At 48.9% G+C, this 27,938-nt stretch overlaps 1 protein-coding gene across 2 annotated transcripts in view; it reads right to left on the minus strand.

Moving 5' to 3' along the window:
• The window catches only part of IFFO2 (intermediate filament family orphan 2), a 42,245-nt gene extending 16,074 nt beyond the window's left edge, over window positions 1-26,171 (minus strand). The window contains exons 1-3 of one of the 2 annotated variants that reach the window (XM_085080337.1): window positions 25,408-26,171; window positions 2,158-2,218; window positions 1,747-1,842 (exon numbers count right to left, since the gene is read on the minus strand). In XM_085080337.1, the coding sequence (XP_084936463.1) occupies window positions 1,747-1,842; window positions 2,158-2,218; window positions 25,408-26,003 (753 nt within the window). In that variant the 5' untranslated portion in view covers window positions 26,004-26,171. The remainder of the gene's footprint in view (window positions 1-1,746; window positions 1,843-2,157; window positions 2,219-25,407) is intronic. The other variant, XM_085080336.1, reaches the window with a different exon arrangement.
• Between the last annotated feature and the right edge of the window lie 1,767 nt (window positions 26,172-27,938).

Consider the following 27,938-nt stretch of genomic DNA (forward strand, 5'->3'; position numbering starts at 1 on the left):
TCCACTTGGGACAGGAAAGTGGAAAAACCCCTTGCAGACCATTCTTAAACACCAAATCCCCTTTCTAAGAGGAAAGCTTTGGGCTTTTGGTTGCTTTGGTTTGCTTTTTCCTAACTTTTTTGTTTGAAATCATTACACAGAGTCTTCTCCAGCCCCTGTCAATCACCCTTAGAGTCTGAGATTGTTGTTTTAAATTATTACACAGAGTCCTCTCCAGGCCCTGTGAACTACCTCTAGAATCTGAGCTTTTTGTTTGAAATTATTACACAGAAATTATTACTCCAGCCCATGTCAACCACCTTTGGAGATTTCTGTTTTCCAGACACACTGAGGAAAAGAAATCTCTCACCACTGACACACTCGACACAACCTTATCCGCTGAACCGGTGATCCTTATCTGCAGGAAGCAAAGAGCCACGTGCCAACATCTTGCACTTCTCTCTTCTAAATATTTACCCAGTGAGGTTTGAAACAAGCACTCCCAGAGCTTTCCTTGGGTACTTTCCTCCCTTAAAGCTTGCAGAGCCCAGAGCACTTTCCCTGAGCCCAGGAGGATGTTTGCCTTCCCCACCACCTCCCTTTTTGTACACACGGAGCAACATCAGCTCCTCGGTGAAACAAAGCCACAGCCCCGAGCAGCTTCTGCCTTGCAGGCTGCCTCTCATCAAGCATGGCCAGCCTCGATTAACCACCAGAAGGAGACACAGCTAATTGCCAAATTTCCCATGAGCAGATCTAGTGGCCCTGAGAGAATGGATTTGACACCCGGGAGCGAGTTCTGCAGGTTTGTGTAAAGTCAGGAGAAGGTTGTTGTGTGCAAAGATGACAGAATAAATCAGCGTGACAGTGTTTATTCCTTACACCAGTGGCTTCAGCACTACCTCAGACTTACTGAGAGGCACCTTCATGTTCACCTGGCTCATCTTTCCAGGTATCTGCATGAGTACATGCTCTCACTGTTAAAATATAAAAATATTATCCAGCCACAGCCGAAAAGATCCTCTGGCTTTGAAGAGAACTCAAAATCTAAGGAGACATGAGGAAATTCCTGAGAAAACAAGGGGTTTTTTTTCTTTTTTTTTTTTAAGCCATTAGGTTGAACCAGCCCTGGAAGCAAAGTGAATACCTGAACCAGGATTACTGGATTCATTTTTGCAGAGCTTCATTAAGGCAGGTGGGAAACACTTGTGAGGGTGGGGAGGGCCTGGCACAGATTATCCAGAGAAGCTGCCCCTGGATCCCTGGGAGTGCCCAAGGCCAGGCTGGACAGGGCTTGGAGCACCCTGGGACACTGGAAGGTGTCCCTGCCCATGGCAGGGGTGGGACAGGATGATCTTTAAGCTCCTTCCAACCCAAACCATTCCATGATTCCATACACTGTGTTCCTTCAGAACAGGATTTTCTTGTGTAACTGGGGGCCAAATCCCCGTGCCAGCAGCTCCTGGTGCTGCCCAGTGGGGAACCCTGCAGCCCAGTCTGGGAGCTCTCCAAGGCTTTTTCCCAGCTCCGAGTGCTGGCCCTGCCCCGGTGGGGATGGGGAGGGAGGGAGCAGTCCTGGTTATGGGCTAAGCAGCGTTAATGCATCTCCACACAGACCAGACAGGAAGCAGGCAGGGGGATCTGTCTGATGCATTAGATCCCAGCAGCCACCACTAATTACACAGCAGCACTCACTAATTAATCACCTGGCCACGGATGAAGCCATGTGCAGGACACACACACCCGCAGAGAGCCCCCTGTACTTACATCACTCATCAGACCCTTAAAGACCACAAGTTCTGCTTTCAGCCTCTCAATCTTCTCATTCAGCTCCTCCTGGAGAGCTTCTGCTTCCTGAGCCTCCTGCAAGGGAAAACACCCGGGAGGTGAGAGGGAAGAGCCCAGCAAAGCTCCTCACTCAGCCTGAGAAGGCACCAGGGAAAAAGTGGTTTAGAATGAAACTTAATTCTTTAGCGAAATTTAATTGTTGTCCCCCACCATAACTTCCACCTCCTCCTTCCACTTTGCACAAACGTCATCATTTCCTGCTCCAGCTTCCCAACATTAACACTGTCCCCTACAGCAGCACGGCTGCTCTAGCCAGAAGCCAGGTTTTTAATTAAAAGCCAAATAAAGTTTACCCCCTTTACCAGCATGGCAAAGGGGGCAGAGCCTCACCTCTCGCAAGGTTTCCACCATAGATTCCAGGCTCATCCTTCTCGTCAGCTCCTCTTCCCATCTGAAAGACATGATGTGCAAAGTGTTCATTATAGAGAAAAGTGGCTTTTTTCCCCTCCAAATCACAAGTGTTCTGATGGCTGTGGGAGGATGACAGTTACTGGAAATGCAGAGCAGATGGTCTCCCTCAAACCAGGAACACTGGGTCTGCAAGGGAACAAGAGCCATCTCCACTTTTATCGGGATCAGCATTCCTTCTGCTCTGTCACACATAGAATTATGGAATCACAGAGCTTTGGGCTGGCAGAGACCCCAAAGCTCATCCCATTCCAGCCCCTGCACGGGCAGGGACACCTTCCACTCTCCCATGGCATGAGATGATTTTATGGTCCCTCCCAACTCAATATGTCCTGGCATTCTACAGTTATTGGATTAGGTGTTTAAAAAAAAAATCCTGTTTTTAAGCACTGCAAGCCTTTACAGAAACCCCAGATTTTGACAATATTAAATGAAAAGATTCTGGAAAAATGAGGATACACATCTATCTACATGGATTTGGTTTGAGTTTGGGGGGAGAGGGAAAGCCAAGTGTGTGCCCCTCTTTGAACAGAGACTGCACTGCACTGCACTGCAGACCTGCCTGGTCTATTGGGACAACAGGAATTACACTCCTGGAAAATAACCTTTGGATAGCACAGACAAAAAAGAATCCCATGAACAGACTCCCTGAGCACCACCACAACCATCTCTGTTGCTACTGCAACACTTCTTAGAGCTCAGCTGGAACTGTGAGGCCAGAAACCCATGGAATCAAAGACAATGCAGTGGTTAAATCCACAAAAACCATGGATTCCTCCAGTTTTCTGAAAATGCAGTGGTTAAGTCTGCCACAAAGCACAGATTCCTCCAGTTTTCTGAAAATGCAGTAGTTAAATCCACCGAAAAGCACAGATTCCTTCAGTTTTCTGAAAATGCAGTGGTTAAATCCACTGAAAAGCAGGAGGACTTGTTGTGCATCTTTTTCCCAGCATTGATTCACTGCCAAGCAGAGGAAAATATTGAGGCTGGAATTTGCATTTGTCACCAAACGTTCCAGCTTGGATTTCCATGCCCTGGGTGGGTTTTGTACTAATTACATGTGCATTGCTGTAAAAATAGCAACTTTGCCTTTCACGTTCTAATATCAGAGGCAAGAAGGTGAAATTAATTAAAGCAGGCAATTATATTGGCAATCTGTGAGCTGCTTCTCCTGTTACAGGACAATCATCCCTCCTGCTCCTGCTGCCAGTTGTGGATGGGAGTGGAGCAGACACAGCAGAAATTGATCTGCTGCTTCTCAAGGTTTTAACTCCTGGAATGAGGGATGCAGGCTGCAGCCAGGCCCTCCTGCTGAATTATTGCATCCTCACCGTGCCCTGTGTGTTCTGCAGAGGGAGGGATGTATTTTTGGAAAACGTCATCGGCGTCTTTTTCCTGACTCTGCCAAAAGCCAGGAAAAAGGATTAGAGTTCCTCACCAGCAGGTCAGCCAGAACTGCACATCCCCAGGTCTGCTCAGACCGACATTCCTCATCCTGCAGAGATTCCAGGAGTTCCATTTCTTTGCTTCGTGCCTTTTGCAGAGCAGAGATTTACAGCCCTAATTCCCTCCCAGCAAACCCAAACTTCAGGAGAAGGGGAAAAGATGCCACCTTCCCCCAACCCCTGTGCTTCTCCTAATTACTGCAACAATAAACCATCAGGTGATTTTTAACCAAAAAGTTCCTGCCTGACTGAAGGGAATTTTCACAGGTCTGGCAAGAAGGGTCCTGTTAACCACTAATAGCAAATTCTTAGCCCCAGAGCACGTTTCTCCCACCCACCACCAAGCTGATCAACCTCATTTAACAGCTCAAAACGCCAATCTTACTTTCCCCTCACACTTAAAACCTCAGCTGAATATTCGCAGTGAGGAGAGGAAGAAGCCTGGCAGAAGGTAGGGGCTGACAATGGAGCAGAGGATTAATTCTCCATTTCAACTTCCAGGGGAGTGAGACAATAGGAAGATTGCTCATTGCTGTGATCATCCTGTGCTTGCTGCAACACACCCGACTTTAAAGGGACCTTGGCAGCTGCGCTGCTGCACATTCCCAAAATCCAGGAGTCACTGAGAGGATGCTAATTATGGCTCTGCTGCCTTTATTATTCAACACACTCAGTTATTCTCTCAGTCATTTCTATTAATCAATATTTTTCTCCTCAGTTACCATCTAAAGCCAGAAGAGTCTTCCACAAGTCTCCATCCCAGCAGGCTGTGGATGCCACTCTGCTCCTGGGCACACAGAACCCAAAATGCAGCCCAAAATGTCCATGAAGGGCCCAACAGCTCTAGGCACTCCCTTTATCCCGAGGGAGAGGGAAGAACCACCTGGAGAACACCTGTGCACAGCCAGGTAAATCCACAGCTGATAACCACGGGAGGGGAGCAGGAGTTCCCTTCCAGCCCAGGATATTCCATGATTCTAAGGTTCTGCAACACCCAAAAGGGAAAAGGCTGGAAAACCAGCAACTTTCCCATCCTTGCAGCAGGATATGAACTCTGCAGCTGCTTCCAAACACACTTTATTTCTTGGCTCACACGCAGCAATTACAATGATTTCCAGCTGCATCCAAAAATCCTCTTTCTGACTCAGAAATGTTGCCATCCAAAGCTCCCAGACTGTGGGGCTTTTTATTACATTCTCAGTTATTTCTAAAAAAAGATCAGCAACATGAATTTCAAACCTAGCCAGGCTTTTCTTTCTTTTTCCCTTCTTTCCCACCTCCCAAAGACGTTTCAGTTCCATCCACCCCCAAATAAAGGGCGAGCTGGACTTTTTGGAAGCCCTTTTTTCCCAGATGTGACACATCACATTCCAGGGGCATTCCGTCATTCCTTCGGCCCGGACTCAGTCCTGCCTCGTCTGAGAGGAGAACAAAGGACACCCGGCTCTCTGCGAAGGATATTGGGCAAACAAAACCCTGGAGCAGTCGGGATTAGCGTCGCTTCAAGCAGTGTTCTTGTAAAGCTGAGTCACACCGAAGCCGCGCTCCCTCGGAAGTTGGGAGAGCAGCCACCAGCTCCCAGCAGAGATGGAGACACCTCAGGACAGCAGCCCTTAAAAGCTTCTCTGGGTTTCCAAGCCTCAGTGTTCACGGAATTACACCAAGCTCTGTGCTGACACAAGCTCCAAACTGCCCTAAAAGCGATCCCAAGGAACGTGATCATCTTCCTTTCTGCTTCCCCAGAATCAAGTCCAGTTCAGGAATACAGACCAGGGAAGGGCAGCAGATTCACAAAACCCCTTGAGAACAGCAAGTCAGTTTTAGACAAGTTTGCCTTGCCAAAATCTGCTCAATAATTGCCTTTGAGAGGGTTTTGAGATGTCTGGTTTGATTTGACCAAGAAGCAACGTGCTCACAGAAGAGACCAGGTATGAACGCGCTGGGTTAGGAATGGTTTTGCTCAAGGCACAGAGGCACAAACAGAGCAGCTGATCATTAATGATGCCTGATGGTATCAACTGGATTATTCCGTCATTAAAAACATCCCTCCCTCCAGGACTGAAATATTCATCAAGTCATACTTAATGACAAAATATTTATTCCATGAGCAAAACTCTTTAAGAAGATTCTTTCATGTCGGGTCATGGAGAGAAGAAAACTTTTAAAGAGAACAACAGAAACTTTGGCTGTGCTCTGAGCACCTCCTCTGCCACTCTGAGGGGCCAGCTGAGGTTCCCACTCATTTATTGGAGTCTTCACATCAGTTCACAGGGAGCAGAGAGAGGAAAGCACTCAAGAGCTGTTAGGTTTAAGTCCACAAGGGGAAACTGAAGTGTCAGTTTGAGCAGTAACCATCAAATCCTCATGGAGACATGAACCAAACACACCAACACCCGGAACGGTCAGCATTGGGGAGCAGAGCAGAGCAGAGCCATCTCTCTGAACACCATTCCCTGAACACCATTCCAGTGTGGCACGAGCTGCTGCAGCCCTGCTCTCCTGTGGGATACAAACACACTCCCTGGCACACCACAGATGCCACAGGCAGAGCCCAGCACCGAGGCCAAGGAACAACACGGCAGAGAGCCCTGATGGTTTATCCCAGTGCCAGAGCCAGCTCTGTGCTCCTGCTGCCTCCTCCCAGTGAGGCTGGGCTGCTCCTGCTGCTCACCCCGAGCATAAGGCTCTGCCCGTGCTGGCACCACTTGTGACACCAGACTGGCACCACTGGTGACACTAGTGCTGTGCTGGGGAGGCTGTGCCCTCGCTGGCACTGCCTGTGACACCTGACGGGCACTGCCTGTGGCACCAGACTGGCACCACTTGTGGCGCCAGAGATATGTTGGGGAGGCTCAGCCTGTGACACCAGACTGGCACCGCTTGTGGTATCAGACTGGTACCACTTGAGGTACCAGACTGGCACCGTCTGTGACACCAGCACTGTGCTGGGGAGACTGTGCCTGCGCTGGCACCGCCTGTGACACCAGACTGGCACTGCTTGTGACACCAGACTGGCACTGCTCGTATCACCAGACTGGCACTGCATGTGACACCAGACTGGCACTGCTTGTGATACCAGACTGGCACTGCTCGTATCACCAGACTGGCACTGCATGTGACACCAGACTGTCACTGCTTGTGACACCAGACTGGCACTGCTTGTGACACCAGACTGGCACTGCTCATGGAGCCAGACTGGCACTGCCTGCGACACCAGACTGGCACTGTCTGTGACACCAGCGCTGTGCTGGGGAGACTGTGCCTGCACTGGCATTGCCTGTGGCACCAGACTGGCACTGCTCATAGCATCAGACTGGCACTGCCTGTGACACCAGACTGGAACTGCTCATGGAGCCAGACTGGCATGGCCTGTGACACCAGACTGGCACTGCCTGTGACACCAGACTGGCACAGTCTGTGGCACTGCAGACGTGTGCAGCTCCACCTGCCATGCACTGACTGCACTAGAATGCCCCTAGCCACCCCTCAGATGTGCCAACCTGGCTGCCCACACTAAAGGATCGACGCTTTAATCCTGCAATCAGCCCAGGCAGAAATCTGGGCAGGGTTTAGCTGTCTGGGCAGGGTTTGGGGATGGGAAAGGATTGTGTTCCAGACCTTCAAAACAGATTCAGAGAAGCCCTAATGACACCAAACCTCTGCTGCAGCGCCAGGGCCAATTAACCACTTTGTCAGCTGAGGCAAGAGCCACATCTGCCCCTCACCAAAGCATTCCTGAGGCTGGAAGGGAGTTTGGCATTGCAAACACAAACAGCTCCATTAGCTCCAAAGGTCTGAACCAGGCAAGATGGATTGCATTTTTAAAAACAACTCCATGAAGCCTTCTTTACTCAGATGGAATCCCACAGTGGTTTGGGTTGGAAAGACCTTCAAGTCCCATCCCATGTTCCCCCTGCCATGGGCAGGGACATCTCCCTCTGTCCCAGGGTGCTCCAAGCCCTGTCCAGCCTGGCTTTGGACACTTCCAGGCACGGGGCAACCACAACTTCCTGGCTTTTGTCAAAAAAACAAAACAAAACAAAAAAGCCCCAAAACAAATGAAAAATTCACCCTTCTCTCTGATTTTGGAATCCTTGCCTAAGAGATCATTTTCCTCCCAGTCTTAGTTTTGCACTAAATTAGACATAAAGCTGCATCAACCAATTAGATTCTTCACAATTGCTACCTCCAAGTGAGCATTTTTAAGATGCTGGAAAATCCAGGATTCTTCCTGATTATCCCAAGCGTTGATCATGTTGATCCACATGCCCGGCCTTATTGAAGCAAATTAAATGTTAGTTAATGGGCTCCATGGAAAATGTATTAATTTAATGGGAAGGGCTGATTCCATTAAAGCCTGACTGGAACAGAGAATGCAGCACTCGAGTGAAGTTGTGTTTCTGCCTGTTGCAACACCCTCTACAGAGGATCTTTGCCAGATACAATTCCAGCACCAAAATTCCCAAACATGTGAGCCATGGGGAGTTTATCCCTGAACCTCTCTGGTGAGACACCAAATCTGCAGGGCAGAACTTCCCAAACACCAGAGCCATAGGGAGTTTATCCCTGAGCCTCTCTGGTGAGACACCAAATCTCTGCACAGAGCAGAACTTCCCAAATATCAGAGTCATGGGGAACTTATCCTGAGCCTCTCTGGTGAGACACCAAATCTCTGCACAGAGCAGAACCTGCCCCATTTGCACTGCTCATGCATAAAGGAGAGGTTTAATAATAAAGTCTTATTCTTGACCTGGGCTCTACTTAAAGCAGCAAACAACAGACCTTTGAACAGCAATTCCTTGTGAAGAAAATTGCTAAAAGGAGTTACTCTGCAGGAAAGCATTGCCTAATTACACCCCCTGATCACACCCAGCGAGGAAGATGCTCCAGCCTGTTCCTGGAACCACAATAAAAATCATCTGCAGCTTCCCTTGTGTCTCCTCGCTGCCCACACGGGCTGTTCAAACAAAACTCTCCTGTAATGACACCACAGGTCAACAACATCAAGTAAAAGCAGCAGCCGTGCCTGCATTCCTTCAGAGGGAAAATTATGGGGCTTTCAAGGGAGCAGGAGAATCCGCAGGGAATTGTGCAACTCTCAAGGCAGCTTTAAACACCCTGGAAGCTGCAGAGCTCCGAGTCACTGCTCCTGTGTGACTTATTCCTGCCACCACATTGCCCTGGAAGGACACTTCTAACGCTGCCTTTTGATACTTGGATAAGCTCAGGATCCCTGGTGCTGTCCCTGCCCAGCCCCTGGCACAGAAATCCATTCACAGGGACACGAGAAACTCCTCACAAACAGGCCCAGCATGGCAGGTGAGGCTGCTCTGGGTGTTCTCAGCGTGGTTGATACAACAGAGGCACCTAAAAGATCTCCTGGCCTTGCTGATTGTGAACTTGAGGATTTCCCAGCCTCACACCCAACCAAGTGAAGAAGTTACTCAGTGTCCTGATTTCTAAGCCATCCCACTGGAGAATCCAGAACTTCTGCAAGTAGGAAAACGCTGGATAGAACAGTTTTGTATAGCTTCTTCTTTCTGCTGCCTGCTCTTCCCTAATCCCATTTCTTATTCTCCTTGGGAGAAAGATCAGGCTGAAGGCAACAGAACCCCAGCCTGCCTATCACTGATGTGCCTATTCCACAGTTATAAATGATTTTAAACTTTGTTTACCAGGTTAAACCCATGAGAGGTGTCCAAAGCCACATCTCCCACCCACAATGGCCAGGAGTACACACTCCTGAGGAGAACCTGGTCAGGGAAAAAATTCCGCAGCTAATTCCTTCCCAAAGTTTCATGGAAGCTCACAGCATCTGTCCACTGCAGCCTGGCCCTTCTGCTGCTCCTGTTCTCAGGAAATCAGAGCTGCTTCAGAGCAGCAGAGCTCTTACATCCCCAGGAGCAAAACCACAAAAGGCCTCTGCCTGTGCAGTCTTTATAAATAAAGTATCCACACTCACAAAATGGGAGAGTAATTAAAAGTACATTTTATCACACCTCCCACCACTGTGCCATGGCAGGAACACAACGTTTCGTGCAGAGAAAGGATTTGGGGTTAGTCAGAAACTGCTCTGGCTGACAGGATAGTACCAGGTGTGGAGAAAGGCTTCAGATGGAATTTGTGATATGATCATGGAGACAGAATGTGAAGTAAACTCTGCTTTCTGTATCTTTCTCTGCAAATTTGCGCCCAACCTGTCCCAGCAGCAAAACCACAAGAAACAACAACAGACCAAGCTGGATTTCACAGAATTGGATTTCCCAGAATCCCAGGATGGTTTGGGTTGGAGGGACCTTAGAGTTGATCCAGCTCCAATCCCCTGCCATGGCAAGGACACCTTCCGCTATCCCAGGCTGCTCCAAGTCCCATCCAAACCAGCCTTGGACACTGCCAGGGATTGGGAACCACAGCTTCTCTGGGAAAGCTGTGCCAGGGCCTCCCCACCCTCACAGGGAACAATTTCTTCCCTCTGTTTTACCCCTGGCAGGCTGCAGGCAGAGCCAAAGCTGGTTTTATTTCCCTCTGCACCAGCAACTTAAATTCATTTTTCACTCCTGTCAAAACCTTGCTGACAGTGTTTACAACCCCTGAACAAATACACGGCTCTTAAGCATGAACAAATCATTCTGCAGTGGAGAACTGCTGCAGTTTTAGACAGCTGAAATGCAGTTTTTGGGGAGGCAGAGCAGCCCCCAGGGAAGGGGAGAGGGATTTGTTCAGCACTGCCTGCCTCCCATTCCCAGGCAGCTTCCCAGGACTATTCCCAACAAAAGAGCCTTGTGGGAAACAGCAGCCTGGGCAAAGGTCTGCAGGGTTGCCCTGGGCCTTTGCTTTGAGGGGAGAAGGATTTGGATTTACTCTGGGAAATCAAGGAAAAGCAGCCAAGAGAACAAGCACAAGCAAGTCTACAATCAGAAAAACATCAATGGTAACACTGGACAAAAACTTCATTGGAGAAGGGAGAAATGTAGAGCACAGAGAAAGGAACCTCTCCAAAGCAAAATACCTCTAGGAAGTTAAAAAAAAGGGAAATCTTATGATGAACTTTAAACTTCCAATTTTTGAGGGTGCCCCTCGTTTCTTTGAGACAGTCTTGGAGCCATCTGAGACACACCAGGGACACAGCAGGGACACAGCAGGGACAAACCAGGGGCTCAGCTGGGCAGAATTAAATCCTCTTTGTAAATATGACTGTGGCCTAGAGGTTACTACACCTTCCTTCCTGAGAAAAGGCTCAGATTCCCAGTTCTCCTGCTCCTGTACCAATCAAATCCAAGCCATCTCCCCCATTTTGCAGGGTTCTCCACTTATTTTTTCCCTTTCTCTAGAGATACTTCTATTAGCAGCAAAAAGGAAATTTTAGGTGGGCACATCCTGGTTTCACAATATGGGAGGAAGGCATCACATTTCCAAGGCCTTTTCCTGAGCTGCTGTTCTCCTTTTACCTCTGAGGGGTCTCAGGGTGCCGCTGGGAATTCAGGGATTGGCACAACTGGAGAACAATGAGGGGAAGGAGAATGGTTTGGGTTGGATGGGACTTTGAAGATCATCTCGTTCCAAGCCCTGCCATGGAAGGGAGAGGGGAGAAGTTCCATGGAATTCAACTAAAATTGGGAAGAAATCCCATTTTTCCAGAGCTCTGGCAGTCTCTGTACCACACTCTCATTTTCAGCTCCACTGATCAAACTGTTTCCTCCCAAACAGCAGCTCCAGACTCCTTCCTGCACATTACCAAATCCTTATCTCCTCTGCCACGGAGGGATCCAGGCAATGTTCCCCAGGCCTGGGAAGACAGCTGTGGGCACAGCCCAGGGAACAGCCCCACGGAGCGTCACATCCCTGAACAACTGCTGTCACCACTGCAGATAAAGTAATTACTCTGACTCCTTTGGAAACAGGTAATCTGGAAAGCACAGGATTACATGGCTGGGAGTGCTGCTGGCTACAAGTTCATTATCAAATCCTGAATTCCCACGGAAGGGAATCTCCAGCAAACAGAAGCACTACAAACCTCCTGCGTTAATGACAGCCCCTCGTGTACAGACTTTTATTTACATTTATTTTACAGCTCTGCCTGTTGACAAGCTGTGGTTTTATGGGATTTAGTGTGTTGTGCATTCAGGTGTTTTGTCCCAACACTGCGGCACAGCCAAATATAGAAAACTGCTGTGAAATTCAGCTGAATAAACTCACTGATGACCACCTCTTTGCAGAAAACACTACCAAAACACAGCAGCAGATGCTTCAGAATCATTAAGACTGGAAAAGATCCTGAAGTCCTACAAAACTTCAGCAAAGGACAAAGAACAGAGATGTTGAGCCTGAACAAAGTATTGATTTAATTTTTTTTTTTAAACTTCCTGCAAAAGTCCCAAACCCAGTTATTCTCTGCTCCTGACAATGTGCTTTATGCTTATCTCCCCACCTGTGGGATGGAGTGGGGTTTAATTTCATTTTGAGGGTCTGGCAGCCAGGTCCAGGCAGCTCTGAACAAATGAGAAGCACTAGCTGGACACCTTGAAGGAGTTTGTTTTGCCAACCCTGCAATAGCAGGGCAGAAACAGTCCATCCATGCTTGCAAATCCCATCTCACTCCTTGCCCGGACTATTCATCATCTCCAACTCCTCTGCTCCAAGTGCTAATGTGAGAAACTTGTAGGATTGCACTGGGAAGGTCAAAAGAAGCCACTGAGACCCCGAGGAGCAGACAAAGGGGAGGCTGCAGTGGAACACAGCGTGGCATTATCCTGTGTCCCAGTAAAGCCATGTGATCCCCTGGACAGCTCAGCTCAGCCAGCAGCACTTCATTACTGCAGCAGCACCCTGCAAATTGGAGTTGGGCTCTGCACAAGGGAGTTCCCACCAGAACCAGAGTGTGCCACGGCTGAGTCACAGGATCAGCAAAGCCCAGCCTTTGTCTGGGGCAACGGGAATTGCCTCGTGCTCCCCACTTCAGCACATGGAATAAACCAGCAGCACATAGGCACCAGCATGCCTGGCCCAAGCTTAATTTAAAAAAAAATTGAGATTGAAAAACTAAAGAAAAATATTACAAAAAATCTTTTTCCAGCCAGAGTTTTAATCATTTGCTAAGATGCAGGATTTACTCACATGAGGACTTAAGGAAAAATCCTCTGTGCCCTGTAACCTGCACCCAGGGCAGTGTTAGGCAAATATTTGTGTTAAATAAAAGTTCTCTGCAAGCTGCCACCAAAGATGACCTTGAACTCCTACCCTCCCCACTGAAAATGCTACTGGCCTCGATATCCTGAGGTTTCCAAAGCAGGGGAAACCACCTCTCCCCACTTCAAACTCTTACTTCTTTACCTCCCCTTCAGCACATAAATCTTAGGGTAATATAAAATATCCATTAATAAATCCCACAGGTCCTGAAGGGCATCACCAGCACCCAGGAGACTTTGACAGGACTCACTTCTGAGGCCAAGCACCCCAAGAGCTTCGAAATAAAGTCCAGAACACAAGACTTGAGTTGATTTTCAAGGTTCTCCCTCAAGTCTTTAAGCAGCATGAAAAAAATTCACATTTTTTCCACATGTACCTGTACTCCCCCTTCTCTCACCTTTCCTGCTTTTTTTACCCTGAATTCTCAGTTCTTTTTCTCTGGTTGGTTGGTTGTTTTTTTCTTAATCCCCAGAATACAGGAGACACTTCCAGAGCTGATAAAAACATTAGTATGGAGGAGGGATCTCGGGCAGGAGGACAAAGAATAAGAGAAACAAAGCCCACAACAAAGCAGATTGGAAATCATAATCAAGAACATGCTGTAACAAAGCAGAATAATTCCACACAGCTCTGGCCTGGCAGCCACCCTGAGAAGGTGACATAAGAGCGTGCTCTAATATACACCATCACCCTTTTAAAAATACATTTGTGTTTTTATGGTGCTCAGGACATTTCCTTTGTAATTCCTCACCTCCTACTGCTGCTGAGGCCTCTGAGCACCAGGCAGAGACTTTGCCAGAGTTCTGGCAGCTCAGACAAGGAGTTCCAGAGGGATTTAGGGCCATAATAAGGTCTAAGCTGTTGGAAAGTCCAGGCAAACTTCAGTGGCATGTTTTTCCTTTCTCTGCCCTATGAACACCTCCTGGAAGCTCTCCTGAATGTCCTCCTGGAGGCTGCCAAGTTAAAATAGTGCATTATCTCAGCTGCTGCACATGACTCTGGAGAAGATTCCTTCATCCCAGCTCCAAGGAATTGTCCACCAGGCCTGTGGCTACAGGAAAGCTTTGCCATGTAGGGTGAGGATTGTTTTGTTTCACAACTCCCTTGTGACTGCAGGGCAGTTGGAGAGGGAGATGTGGATGTTTGGAGTGGAGCTGTGGGTCTCCTGCTCTCCAGACAGAGCAGGGATTTCCTGGCTCCTGAATTGCACTCTGGGCTGCAGGAAAGTCCCACCAAGGGTCCCAGGGAGGACAGGGCTCAGTGTGACCCTGGGAGCAAACCAGGGCTGTGTCCTTGATTGCCAGGGCTGGAAATCCATCCCAGTCAAGCCAACAGCCTGCCTGAAGGATTGCTCTGAGGGACACACCAGGCTGAAACAAAGGAAATCCATGATCCCTGGGATGGCCCAAACCCACCAAGGACAGCACCACTTCCATTACCAACTGCCAAATACAGGAACCCCAGCTCCTGGCCAGGGGATATCCCCAACTCCTCTCACTCCAGCATTTGGACAAATCACCCATTTTGGGCAAAAACTGGACCCATCCTGGAAAGCAGCACTGAACTGTGTAATGAATGTGCACTGGCTGAGCTCAGCTCCCAGAATGGAACCTGCACAAGGCTCAAAACACTGCTGTTGAGCATCCTCTCTCATAAAAGGCCTTTATTTACTTTCTGATTCCATGAGTAAATGCTGGCTATAAATAGCCCTCCCTGCCCAGCCACACTGCTGTTATCACCTCAGTCACTGGGAAAGGCTCTGATAAGACCAAGTGATAACAGATCAGGATTACCCTTCTGCACAAAGGGACCTGCTGGAATTACTGCACCGTTTCCATTCCCTTGTGCAGCTCTTCAGCCTGAAGCAGCAAAAATAATGGAGTGCCCATGCCCTCCTCACCTTGTCTTTAGGTTTATCTCCCTCTTCCACAACATCCTTTAAGAACCAGCCTCAAACTGAGAGCCAAGGTCACCCAAAGTCAAAAATGAGAGCTCAGGCCACCCTAATCTCTGTCCCAACACTAAGTGCTTTTACTGAATCTACCTAACATCAAAGAAAAAAATGAGATAGTGCTTATCTGCTCCCAGGAGTCGGGAAGACAGGTGGAATACACACCTAGGGCATGGCAGAGCCTCCCAACAGTGTCCCACACATCCATTATATCTGTCTTAAGAGCTTTATTACTTTCGTAAAAGTAAATATATTAAAGTGGAGCTTTTATGTGAAGTGTTGAGATTCTGACCACAAAAGAAATAAACTTTTCTTCAAGGGCTCCGACACCACTGCAGGGAACACACACAACTCCTATAGTGCTCCTATAGATCCATTATCTACATTTCCAGAGTTTTATTGCCTTTGAAAATGTAAATATATTGAGGTGCAGCTTTCATGTGCAGTGTCAGGGTTGTAAGAACATGAGGATTAACAAAGGGTGAGACATAAAATGCTCTTCAAGGGCTCCGATGGTACTTGAGGAACACACAGCACTCCTGTAGTGCTCCTATAGTTCAGTTTCCTTATCTACATTTCAAGGGTTTTATTGTCTTCACGAAGGTAAATGTATTTAATGAGTAGTGCCAAGATTGTAACAACATAAATGTTAACAAAAGGTAAGAAATAAACTGCTCTTCAAGGGCTCTGATGGCCCTTGAGGAACACACAGAACACCCAGGAGTGTTCCTATGGATCCATTCCCTTATCTGTATTTGAAGAGTTTTATTGCCTGTGAAAATGTAAATGTATTTAATGTGCAGTGCTAAGATTGTAACAACATAAATGTAAACAAAAGGTAAGAAATCAACTGTTCTTCAGGGGCTCTAGTGGCACCTGAACACACAACACCCCCATAAGGAACAAAGAATGTTCCCCCTGTCAAAGCTGCTTTAATCACCTCTGCTACAACAGGCAGATTAATAAAGTTTAGGATTCCCAGTTAATTCTGATGACTACAGAATCCATTAACCCACAGCACTCTGCCATGGAGAGGGAAGCAAATTAATAAAGGTGACAGCTGGGGTATCAAATTCAAGACGATGCATTTTTAAATATTTGTATAAAGGCAGAACAGTCTTCAATTCCCACAAACCAAACAGTTGCTTTTGCTGCCTCAGTTGCATAAATTTCTAAGAACTGGAGTTGTTTAGTACTTGAATTTTCAGTAGTGGGGATATAAACAGCCAGGGCAGGGGCAGCCCAGGGACATTTATGGAGGAGAAGAGATGGACAGCAGGAGAGTTCCAGTACAGACTTGGTTTTCACAGAATCCCAAAGTGGTTTGGGTTGGAAGGAACCTTAAAGCTGATCCAGTGCCACCCCTGCCATGGGCAGGAACACCTTCCACTGCCCCAGGCTGCTCCAAGCCCTGTCCAGCCTGGCCTTGGACACTCCAGGGATCCAAGGGCAGCCACAGCTTCTCTGGGCAACCTATGCCAGGGCCTCCCACCTTCACAGGGAAGGATTCCCTCCCAATATCCCATCTGAATTGTCCCTGCTTTAGTTTAAACCCATTCCCTCCATCCCTTGTAAATCCTCCCTCTCCATCTTCCCTGCAGCTCCTTCAGGCACTGCAAGGCCACAATTAGGTCACCCCAGAGCTTCTCCAGCATGATCAATCCCAGTTCTCCCACTGCAAAAGGCCAGGGAAAAGGGCTGCAGTGATGAGGCACTGACCTCACTGCCTGCCTTCCAGTGCCCTACAATTGCAGGAGCACGGAGCTGAGTCATGGACCCAAACCCCCCCAAACCACAGGGGATAAATCCCTGCCCACAGGGCCAGAGCTGGACCTCACTGGGAATGTTATAGGAGAAAGATCAAACTAATTAATGCTCCACTGAACGCTAGAAAAAGGAAAAGGCTCTGCATGTGGAAACAGGGAGACACCTCTTTTAGGGCTGAAACATTTTCCAGGGCTTTAAGGAATTTTTTGCAGTTCCTGTTTCTCCCTTTCTTGAAATGAAATCATAGAAAAGAGAGGGAAAAAAAAAAAAAAAAAGAAGGCGTTTTCAAAATTACAGAAAGAGCCAAAGGTGAGGTGATTTTGGTATTGTCATTTGGGAAAAAAATTTAATAGGAGAGTTGGGAAAAGATTCCAGACTGTCCAATATTTCAAGCATATGGTCAATGCCTTATGGAAGAATTTAGAGGGGGAAATAAAGACTTTTTTTCTGCCTGCAAGAGGGGAATTTTCTTGTAGCAGTTTTAATGATAACAGCTGTTTGAAATATTAAATATTGATATGAAAATATTCCCATTGCAATTCATATTAATGCAGCCCTGCCAATTTATGGAATTCTGTAAATTTACACCAGTGCCTGGTTTTCTCTTTAACCAGATTTGACTCGTCAGGGTCAAATTCTGTGATTTCTGTGACTGAACTGACATGGGCCTGTCAAATTTAAATTCGGTTCTCTGTAGCAGCAGGAGTTTCTTAAAAAGAAAAAAAAAAAGAAAAGAAAAAAAAAAAAAAGAAAAGTTGTATTTTGTCCCCTCAGAGACAAATTTTACCTGTAAGAACCCAGAGGCAGAAAGCCATTTTCCAGTGGAATCACCGACTTGGAATCAGTGCTGAGGCAGGATCCCTTTGATCTGGGATTCCAGCCTGACTCACTGCATTGAGGGGGAAGGGGGAGCCAGTCCTGCTGTAAATCACCACTTCCTTCATCTTTCCAGGCCTGGATGAGCCACTGCAAATTAACAACTTCCCTTGCCCACATGAAGAGGAGCAAGTGAATTCCTCCTCTTTTCAGTCCAGGATCTCAGAGCTGTCGTGTTTTGCAGCACCTTTCCAAGTGCTGATGTGTTTGCACACACAGCCCCCAAACCTTTCACAGTAAATAAACCCAGGCAGCCCCAAGTGCCCACAAAATACAGAGCTTTGGAGGAAGTTTCCCTGCTCCCAAACCCTTGAGATTGGGAAATTTTAAATGGTTTATCCACAGAACCAAGAGACTTGAGAAGTTACACGGAACTGAGGCGCAGGCTGTAACACCAAGCCTTGTTTTTCACTGGATTTCAGTGCTAATTCAGAACAAACCCCTGAAAGGAGAATCAGATTAAAGACTAAACCCAGCAGCAGTGCAAGGCTTTGATCACACATCTCCAAAGCAAGGAATGGTGGTGCTTTCCGGGCAGAAAAAGCCAAAAAAGGGACAAGTGACCCTGTCCCCAGCGAGAAGGAGCAGCACAGGCTGAGATCCAACCCACGGCACAAAGAGCCAACGTGACTCAGTGCAGCCCAAACTCCACTGGGAAAGGGATCCAAATGACCAAGGTTTGGGGGAAGTGGGACACAGGGAGCCCAGCAGAGTCACATGGAGAGGAGGGGACGGTGCAGGAACAAAGGGCTGCAGGGCTGTGCTGTGGGACTGCAGGGTGACGCCGTGCTGGCCGCTGGCCGCGCTGCCTAACGAGCAGGACAGTCGTTAGCGGGCACAGAGCTCCATTCTCTGCCAGCTCCCCCGTCCTGAAGGAGACCCAGAGGCACAGCTGATGTCATTGCTGCACATGGATCGGCAGCAAACCACACCACAGAGGTTCCCACACGCCCCAGGCCTTTGAAACCACGGCTGGGAATTGCATTTTCCAAAGGTTTTCCAAACAAAGCACCTTGGTAATCCAAAAGTGTGTGTCACCCAGCTGCCACTTCCTGCCACGGTGCTAGAAAAAGTCAGGGAATCTTTCCCAAATTTCCTGACATCACCTGAGGTGAAACCACCGAAGGTAAATCACTGGAGCTTTTTCCAGGTTGAATTTCAAGCAGGATGATCTGAACAGAACTGTTTCTGGACGAGGCGACACCAGGGATTAGGAAACACCAAACAAGTTCTTTATTTCTTTGGCATCAAAACCAAATCCCAGCCTCCTACACGACTCTTCCATCCCCAAACCATTTCCCCAAGTGCCACATCCATGTGTTTTTTGGATGTTTCCATGGATGGTGACTCCACCACTGCCCTGTGCCAGTGCTTCACAAACCTTTCCATGAAGAAATTTTCCCTATATCCCATCTAAACCTCTCCTGGTGCAACATGAGGCTGTTTCCTCTCACCCTGTCACTGTTCCTTGGAAGAAGAGGCCGACCCAAATTAAGGCATTTAAACGATATATTTGAAATTCAAGAAGCTCTCAGTGTGCCCAGGCTATTGCCCTACTACAATAATCTTATTTTTGCCTCTTATTCCAAATTTATCATGAAGTGGAGGCAAGTTCCTTCCCTTCAGATGCAAGAATGGGAGGTTCAGGGTTAAAAACCCGAGAAAAACAGACTCAGCTGTGGCTGCCCCATCCCTGGCAGTGCCCAAGGCCAGGCTGGATGGGGCCTGGAGCACACCTGGACCCTGGAAGGTGTCCCTGCCCAGGGCAGGGGATGGAATTGGATCTTTAATGTCCCTTCCAGCCCAAACCATCCTGTGACTCCATGATTTCCCTGTGCCTTGTTTCCCAAGCCATATCAGTCTCGCCCCGTTGTTATCATTTATTGCCTTTTGTTATCACTTCTCACAAATCCCCTCAGGGTTCTTGGAACAAGGTAATTTTTTAGAGGAAGAGGTCACGAGGCTACACAGGAGTTTCAGCTACACTGAACGCTGCACACACAGACACTGCTAAGTTCTAAAACTTTAAAAAAAACTGGAAGAAATCTCTTCCTTTCTTGTACAAAGAAAAAAAAAATCTGGTTTCAAACACCAAGATGGAGATTTAAAATCAGAATATCCCAATCTGGAAGGGACTCACAGGGCCCCTTCAGGAGCAAAAAACAACATCCTGTGAGTATTTCTAGCAACGAGAAAAGTAAATTTAGTCAGAGAAAAGCAGATGCAGGAAACCAACCCAAGACCTGGCAGAGCTGCACCACAAACCATGAGCCACAAAAAAGCAGCTGCCTAGCTGGAGGTGAGTCCAGAGCTTTCTTTAGCTCCAAATCCAGCACTCCAGAGGCACCTCTGCTCCAAAGGCCCCTGGAAATTACCCACGAGAAGAGCTGGAAATCACTGCTGCTGTGTTTGCTTTTGATTTTTGCTCAGCCCCACACTGCAGGGCCTGGGGAGATTATTTGGGTTTAAGACCTCAGCTGTTTGAGGGGTTTTGCTCCCAGACCTGCTCAGCCTCAAGCTGTGCTCTGAAAATCCGGGGGTTTCGTGCTTTCAGAAAGCCCAAAGCTTCCCAGAGTGAGTCACAGGAGGATTCAAAAGGTGAATTCAAGATCTCCACACCAAGCCCTGTGGTTCTTTTGCAGCAGGGGAAGCTGCTGGAGGAACAGAACTCCAATTTCTCTGAAACTCCAACCACAACACGAGGGGGGAATTTTTCTCCCTACTTAGTCCATCTACAAATTCATTTTTTTAACTATAATTTAAGGATAAAGTTCAGAATAACTTGCAGAGCTACAACAGCTCCTTCCAGTCAGCCACAGCACACCCATCCCTCCCATTACAAACCAGTTTAAGGCAACACAGAGATCCATTTGTCTATTAAATATTTCAAGCACAGCCCCAGTCCCACCTGGAGCACTGCTAGAAAGCAAAGGATCAAAGGGAAACATCTTTCCCCTCCTTTCAAACCTTATCCTACATCCCTACAACCCTGAAGTCCCAGTTTCCAGCTACATCATGGTGAAAAAAAACCAAATAAACCTGAGATTTGTGAGCATGCTCCAGATACCCGTGTGTATCCTGAATGTGTGTCTTTGCAGCAGCATTTTAGAAGGAAAGATGGAATTATTTAAGGAAATATTATTCTTATGTTGCTTATTTGCACAGCTCCAAGCAGTGCCACTTTCCACCCAACAATTACAACTGGATATTTGTGTCACACAGCCAAGTTTTTTTCACATCAGGCAATTTTATCCCTTCTCCACAACGAAAACTGACGTTCTCCCAGCCCAGGGAAAAAGGGGTTTTTCAAGCCTGAGTCTCAGGTTTCACCAGAGCCAGCATTTAATATCAAACTTCACATCTTGTAAGGGGCAGCCAAAAACCCCCCAGACCAGGCGGCTCTGGAAGCGGTGGAAAATCCGGAATTTCAGCGAAAAGCCACATTGAAAAATAATTATCCATCTAAAACAGGAAAAGAAAAGCAGGAATAGCAGAATTAAAGAGGTGGCTTTCCACAGAAATTGTTCTTGCCAGCCCTGTGACCAATCGAGGCAGGGACAGGTCTGCCACGCTGCTTACATTCCTCCAGGGGGATGAAAAAATTATTTGTTTTTGATTGGGTCTATGCAGAACATTTGCATCTTGTTACTGCTGATATTTTAGCCTTAAAAGTTCTCAGACATTCCTCCAGGGCTTATCTTAAGCACATTTTTATTAAGTTCCCTTCTCTAAAAAAACCAAGCTCCAGTGAGTTTTGACGCGCGCTGCCTTTGACAATGATAATCTTTGTCCTTCCCAGCTGCAGCAAATTTAAGATAATCTCTTTTCCAAGTGGACTTTATTAATCTTCCCAACGAAATACCATCCTGAGGTAAAACAATTATTTCCAGTTCAACTCTTAGTACCAGTTAAGCCCGCGCTGGAAAAGACAACCAACATCTGGCAGACTCAATATCTGCAGCAATTAAGAGTAATCGTGGAACCATAAATATACAAATCTATCCAAGGGCTGGGCTGTGCTCGCCCAGCTCGGGGAGAGCAGGGAGGGAATGGCTGCAGGAGGATTTCAGCAAGTCAGCAGCCTGGGCTGGCCACACGCAGCAGCACAGCCGCTGTCACATCGCTGTCACATCGCACAGGGATGTGCGGAGCTTCCAGGCATCTCCGGGAAGGTGACACCTCATTCCAGGGGCTGGGCACCATCCTGGGCATCACCCCCACACATCCCATGTGCCCCTGGCACGGGGGGGATGGCAGAGTTCCAGCCTTGGTTAGTGATTAACAGCATTTAACTCACTGGGAAGGGAGAATCCCACTTGCTGTCCCCATTTCCCTCCCCAGCGGTGCCACCGGAGCTGTTGGTCCCCCGAGCTTCCCAAAGATCCCCAAACGCAGCAGGGCCAGGGCTGGGTTCACCCCAACTGCTGCTCCAAAAGCAGATTTCTCTCCTGAAGAACCTGAAAGGATCAACCCCAAAGCCCTGCCAGGGAGGAGCCAAACCTGTGCATCCCCTTGGTTCCCCCCAGAGATCCCAAATTCCAGCACTGCTCTGGGAGGAACTAGCAGCTGCTCCGTCTCACCTCAACACAGCTGAAGCACAATGGCTGATTTTAGTTTTATTCTGTCTAGAAAAAAAAGAATCACTTCACCTGAGTGTTTTAAATTAAAAAACGTGACTTTGTTCTGTTTTCCATTAACTGTCCCTGAAAGTATTTTTTATTGACTGCAAAACTGCAGTTTTGCAGAAAAACAATTTTGCCTTTTCTTGCTAAAAGAGTAGCAATAGATAAAAATTATGAAATATCTGATAGATAAACAAGAAATTATCTGATTTGGAGTCAGATCTATGGCCAAAAACTCTTCTAAATGCAAGCATAGCTGGAAAAATGTAAAGAAAATTGATTTAACTTCATTTGCCCAATAAAACTCCTCCAGTTGTTAACTCCCCACTGAAGTCACAATCTCATGTAAAATCATGATCATTACTAAAAAAATACGAGACTAAGAAAACACAATTAAGTAGAAAATATGCAAATTTATACATTATTTGGGTAAACTACCATCACCTGGGGGAAAAAGAAAAAACAATTTTGGACTGAAATATTTGCTGGGCTCCACAGAGGGAGCATTTTAGTTCAGACAAAAGCCTGGGTAAAATATCATCTGTGTGCTCGAGTGGCTGTGCCCTCTCAGAACTCCAATTTGCTGTGTTACAACGTCCAAGGAAAATTATTTTGGGGAATGGAACAAAGAAATCAAACATATTTTCCCCAAATTACTAATCCCAAAAATTGCACAGGCAGAATTCCATTGGAAAGAGCATCTTGGATGATGTCCCACTGTTATTTTATGGCAGCAAGGCTACTTTTCCTTTAGAAGAAAAGAAACAAAAGGGATTATTTCCCCTCTGATTTCCACCCCTGCATTTCCCAGGTGTGACATCAGTGAGTTTGCCTTCAACAACAACAGCAGAGACATTCGAGGTGAGTGCTGGAAACCCAGCACTTCCCTGAGCAGCATTCCCTGGTGTCCCATGTCATCCCTGCCTGGCTTTTCCAGGGAGCCAAACCCTCCAAACCAGGAACACTTGGTAGCCACAACCTCCTTAACCAAGTGGTCACCCTGGACAGGGGAAAAGCCTCCTTTGCTCCAGGAAATAAATGGAATTATCACTGTCTGCTTAAGGATCCTTGGCTATGCATTGGTGGCTCCTTGGTGAGGTTACAAGGCCTGGCTGCTCCACAAAGGCTGTGTGTTCTGCTGGCTCTCAAATGAAGCAATAAAAGGTTCTTTTCCTGCTCACACACCTGGGCTGGGAGCTCATGCTTGTGCCCAGCTTTCCACAAGCCCCAACAGCCCCAGCAGGAGATGTGCACAAAGCTCCTGTTCCACCTGGAGCTCAGCTCCCCGAATGGATGTGGAGCATCAAAGGGATCACAGCGAGCTAAGGGAACCCCAGAGAGAGCATTCAGTGCAGGCACAGCACAGCGAGGTGCCAGCCCAGGGAACCCCAGCCCTGCACAAACCAACCCCAGCCCTGCACAAACCAACCCCAGCCCTGCACAAACCAACCCCATCCAGCCCCTGCAGGATGGCTGACAGACACTGCAACCCCCAGAGCTCATGGAACCAAACCCACTGGGTTCATCTGACTGCCTGCAGGAAATTTAAACAGGCCAATATTGCTCCTTAAGGTGGCCCAAGGGAGCTCGAGGCCCCAGAGGAAAAAGCCAATCCCCCAAAAAAGAGTGTGTGCTGTCCATGTGGACTGAAGGTCATGGAACAGTGACCAATTCCATGGTAAGGAGGATCCCGAAAATCCCCACTGCAGATACAACATCCCTAACGTGGGACGTGTTGATATCTGTTAATCACTTCTTTTTCAGAAGGAAAATCTCTTTCAAGGGCAAGAAAAAGATTTGAGGTTCCCCTTTGCTCCACTGAATTTATCTGGTTTATGCAATCCCCAAGTGTGCAAGAACACAGACTGGGGGGGAAATGTGCTTTACACAAGAGAGTAAAAGCAGAAAAATCGACTTTGTATCAGCAGGAAGACTGAGCCTGAAGGCCCACACATCTCCTCTTCCCCAGGAAGCAGTAATAAATCACATATCCACGGAAAAGGAGAAGCAGCCCCAAGTTTTGGTGACACAACCCACACCCCACAGGGATCCCCCTTCACCAAGGCACCATCCAGCACCACTTCCTCTGCTCCCTGCTCCTCCCATTCCTTGGGACCAACCACAAAAACAAAAACCACCCCTTGCCACCACAGCAGCCACTACTCCAGGCTGGAAAATAGAGACCAACTCCTTTTTTCCACCCCCACCAGTGGCTCCAGCCAGGAGGGACAGAGCTCCAAGAAGATGCACTGGAAGCAGACAGAGCCTTGGTCAAGGAACAGGCCACAGATTCCTACTGGAATGGCCAAAGCTGCCTAGAAAATGCCTCTGAGCTCGGTGATTTCAGCAGGGGAGGTTGTTACAAAAGCTGCTGCTGCTGACCTGAGGTGTGCAGAGAGCTCACTGCAGTCTGTTACCCTGGGCAGGAGATCCAGCCATGCTCCACAGGCCACAGGGCCAGGAAATGCAGAAAATGAGAACGGATTCAGTGGGTTCTGCAGGAAAAAAACCCGGCTGGGCCAGCAGGAAATGCATTTTAAGACTAAATCTGCCCAAACTCCAGCCGGGAGAGCCCACGCCAGCCCCAAAGGACAGCAGCTCCTCAGACAATGCAGGAATCTCCCTGCAGAAACACAACTACATATTTTCCCCCTCTGGCCTCCATCTCTGCCACAGCTAAAACCCAGCGATCCAAGAGAACGCTATCCATCACCATTCCAACCCCAGGGCTTCCCACAGGCCAGGGGAGACCTTCAGACCAGCAGGGCTTACAAAGGCTTTTGTTTCGGCCAATTCCGAGGAACATCTCGGAGTGCAAACCCTGCCCTGCAGTATTTGCAACCCAAATATTGCAGCACTGAGCTAATTTCGGGGAGCTGGCACACAGAACCGACTACTGGAGTAATCAGACCAAAAAAATGAAGGCGAGCTAAATTTAGGAGTAACTATGCAATGTAATATTAAAAACAGATTATTTCCCTTCTTAAAAAAAAAAAGAAAGAAAATATATATACACATATATATAGGTAGATAGAGATTTTTTTTAAGTTAAACTGACAATGCTCCTTGCGAGATCCAGGCTCTGCATCCCCCCAGGGATGGATCCCACAGCTTCCTGGATACCAAGCTGAGGTTCAACTTGGTTCCCCCCCTTTTCCCCAGGAAAAGCCCCCTCGAAGCCCGGAGCGCATCCTCCGCCCGCAGCTCCCCCGGCCGGGGCAGCCCGATCCCCGCGTCCCCAGCGCTGTCCCCGAGCGCTCCCGGGCAGGGCTGGCCGCGTTTCCCCGCAGTGCAGCGCGGAGCGCCCGCATCCCCCATCACTCACTTCCTCTTGTACTCGTCGCGCTCCCGCTTGACTTTGGCCAGCACGTTGTAGAGGGCGCGGATCTCGGGGGTGATGGTGTCGATCTGCACCCCCACGCCGTCGGGGTGCACCCAGGACACGCCGGGGCCCTGCACGGTCTCCAGGCCGCCGCCGCCGGTGCGCCGCACCTGGGTGTAGCTCCAGATGGTGCCGGGCAGCCGCCCGTAGTGCGGCGGCGACGGCAGCGCCCCGTGCCCGGGGCCCGGCGGCGGCAGCAGCGGAGGGGTCCCGCCGTCCGTCTGCACCGCCTGGTCCCGGGAGAAGGTCTTGTAGCGCAGCCGGCGGTCGCGCTCGCTCTGCTGGGCCGCCAGCTGCTTCTCCAGCAGCCGGTTCCGCCGCTCCAGCTCGTGCACCTTGGCCAGGAAGCAGCGGAACCGCACGTTCAGCCCCTTGAGCAGGTGGATGTTGGAGCCCAGGTCGTTCCGCAGCGCCGCCGTCACCGGCGGGCCCCCCCCGGCCGCCGCGGAGCCACCGCCGCCCGGGCCCAGCGGGCAGGAGGAGGAGGCGGCGGCGGGAGAGAAGGCGCGGGCCATCTCCCCGAACAGCAGCGAGTTCATGGCGGCGGAGGGGGCGGCGATGGAGGGCTGGCGGCGATGGAGGGCTGGCTGGCGGTGATGGAGGGCCGGCGGTGCGGTGCGGAGCGGGGCGATGCGGTTCGGAGCGGAGCGGCGGTGCCGGTGCTGGCGGAGTCTCTGCGGCCGCCGCGCCGCGCTCGGAGGGCTCTGAGGGCTCTGGGCGGGACGCGCTCCGCCCCACCCCCGGCGCCGGACGAGGCTCCGCCCACGCGCCAAGCCACGCCCATATCCATATCCAGGCTCGCGACCCATAGCCACGCCCCTTATTTCCATATCCGCGTCCTCATTTACATAGCCACGCCCCCATCACCGCAGCCTCTCATTCCCTAGCCACTCCCTCATTTGCATAACAACGCTGCTAATTTGCATGGCCACGCCCCGCAGTGCCGCAGCAGCTGCCGGTCCCTCCACGTGTCCCCAGCCGGGGATTTTTTGGGGGGTGGAGGCGATTTTTGGGGTCCGACGGCGCTGCAGAGCCCGCAGGGTGTCCCCAGATTAACAGACAAATGTCCGGCACACGGCAAAGAGGCCCCTGGCCTTGAATCCCTGCTGTCGGCTCTCTGGGACACCACAGAATTATTAATCCCTTGCTAATCCCCTATGGAGCCAGGCTGGGAGAGCTGGGAATGTGCAGCCTGGGGAGGAGAAAGGGGTGTGGGGACATCCCAGCACCTTCCAGGGGCTGCAGGGAAGGCAGAGGAGAGCTCTGCGTCAGGAACTGGAGGGACAGCACGTGGGGAATGAGTACAGACTGAAGGAGGGGAAATTCAGGTGGGATATTGGGAAGGAATTCTCCCCTGCGAGGCTGGGGAAACACTGGCCCAGGGTGCCCGGGGAAGCTGGGGATGCCCCTGGATCCCTGGCAGCGTTCAAAGCCAGGCTGGGTAAGGCCTTGAACAGCCTGGGATAGTGGCAATTGTCCCTGTCCATGGCAGGGTTGGGACCGGATGATCTGTAGGTCCATTCCCGTCCCTCAACACTCTATGGTTCCATGATTAGGTCAGATCAGACTAAATTATAAGCCTTGGATTTTGTTATCGCAAAGCAGAGCCCTGCCTAAGTGCTAAATAATGCTGATATTATAATAATTAAATTATTAACTAAGCATTTCCCAACTGCTGCTCCTGAACCTCTGGGGCAATCAAAGGATATTGTTTAATTGAATGATGTGATCACTGCATTGCTCTGCTGGGCATGGAATGATGCAAGGGAAACACAGAAAACTCTCGGTAGGGCTGATGTAAAGCTGCAGTAACTCTGTTTACTCAAATACAATTTTGAAAATAAAAACATTGAGCTTGCCAGGTTATATTTATATTTATATTTGTATTTATATTTATATTTATATTTATATTTATATTTATATTTATATTTATTACTATATTTATTACTATACTTATTACTATATTTATTACTATATTATTTCTATTTACTTATGTTTCTCCACTTGCTGAAACTCCACCGGCACCGAAACCAGAGCTCTTCAAAGGGCTCTGTTAATGTGTTACAAACCTGTGTTCTTCAGCGCCTCCTGGAAAAACAAATAAACGCGCTGGGTGGAGATGCTTCATTAAAAGGTGACTCAAAGAACCACCTGAGATTGTCTCTCCGCGAGCACAAAACACCTCAGCTGGGTTTGTGTTCGCGGCTGAGCTTGCCGAAAGCCCCGCGATGGGCTGCGGGGCAGGGCTGGGGCTGTGCTGCTGGCTGTCAGCAAACACACCCAGATCCAAATCAAACCCCTCGCAGCTCCCGAGGAAATGATTGCGCGGCTTGTGCCGCCCTGCAGATCCACAGAAACGCCTGGAAAATGCCAGAATGGGCTCAAAGTGCCAATGCCGGGGGCGTTCTGGGGGCAGCGGGCAGCCAGGAGTGGGTTTGTCCCAAATTTGGGTGTCCAAGGCTTGGAACAGCCTG

Source organism: Lichenostomus cassidix, chromosome 21, assembly GCF_008360975.1.
Source record: "Lichenostomus cassidix isolate B80296 chromosome 21, HeHo_3.0, whole genome shotgun sequence".
In the NCBI taxonomy this organism is placed as follows: Eukaryota; Metazoa; Chordata; class Aves; order Passeriformes; family Meliphagidae; genus Lichenostomus; species Lichenostomus cassidix.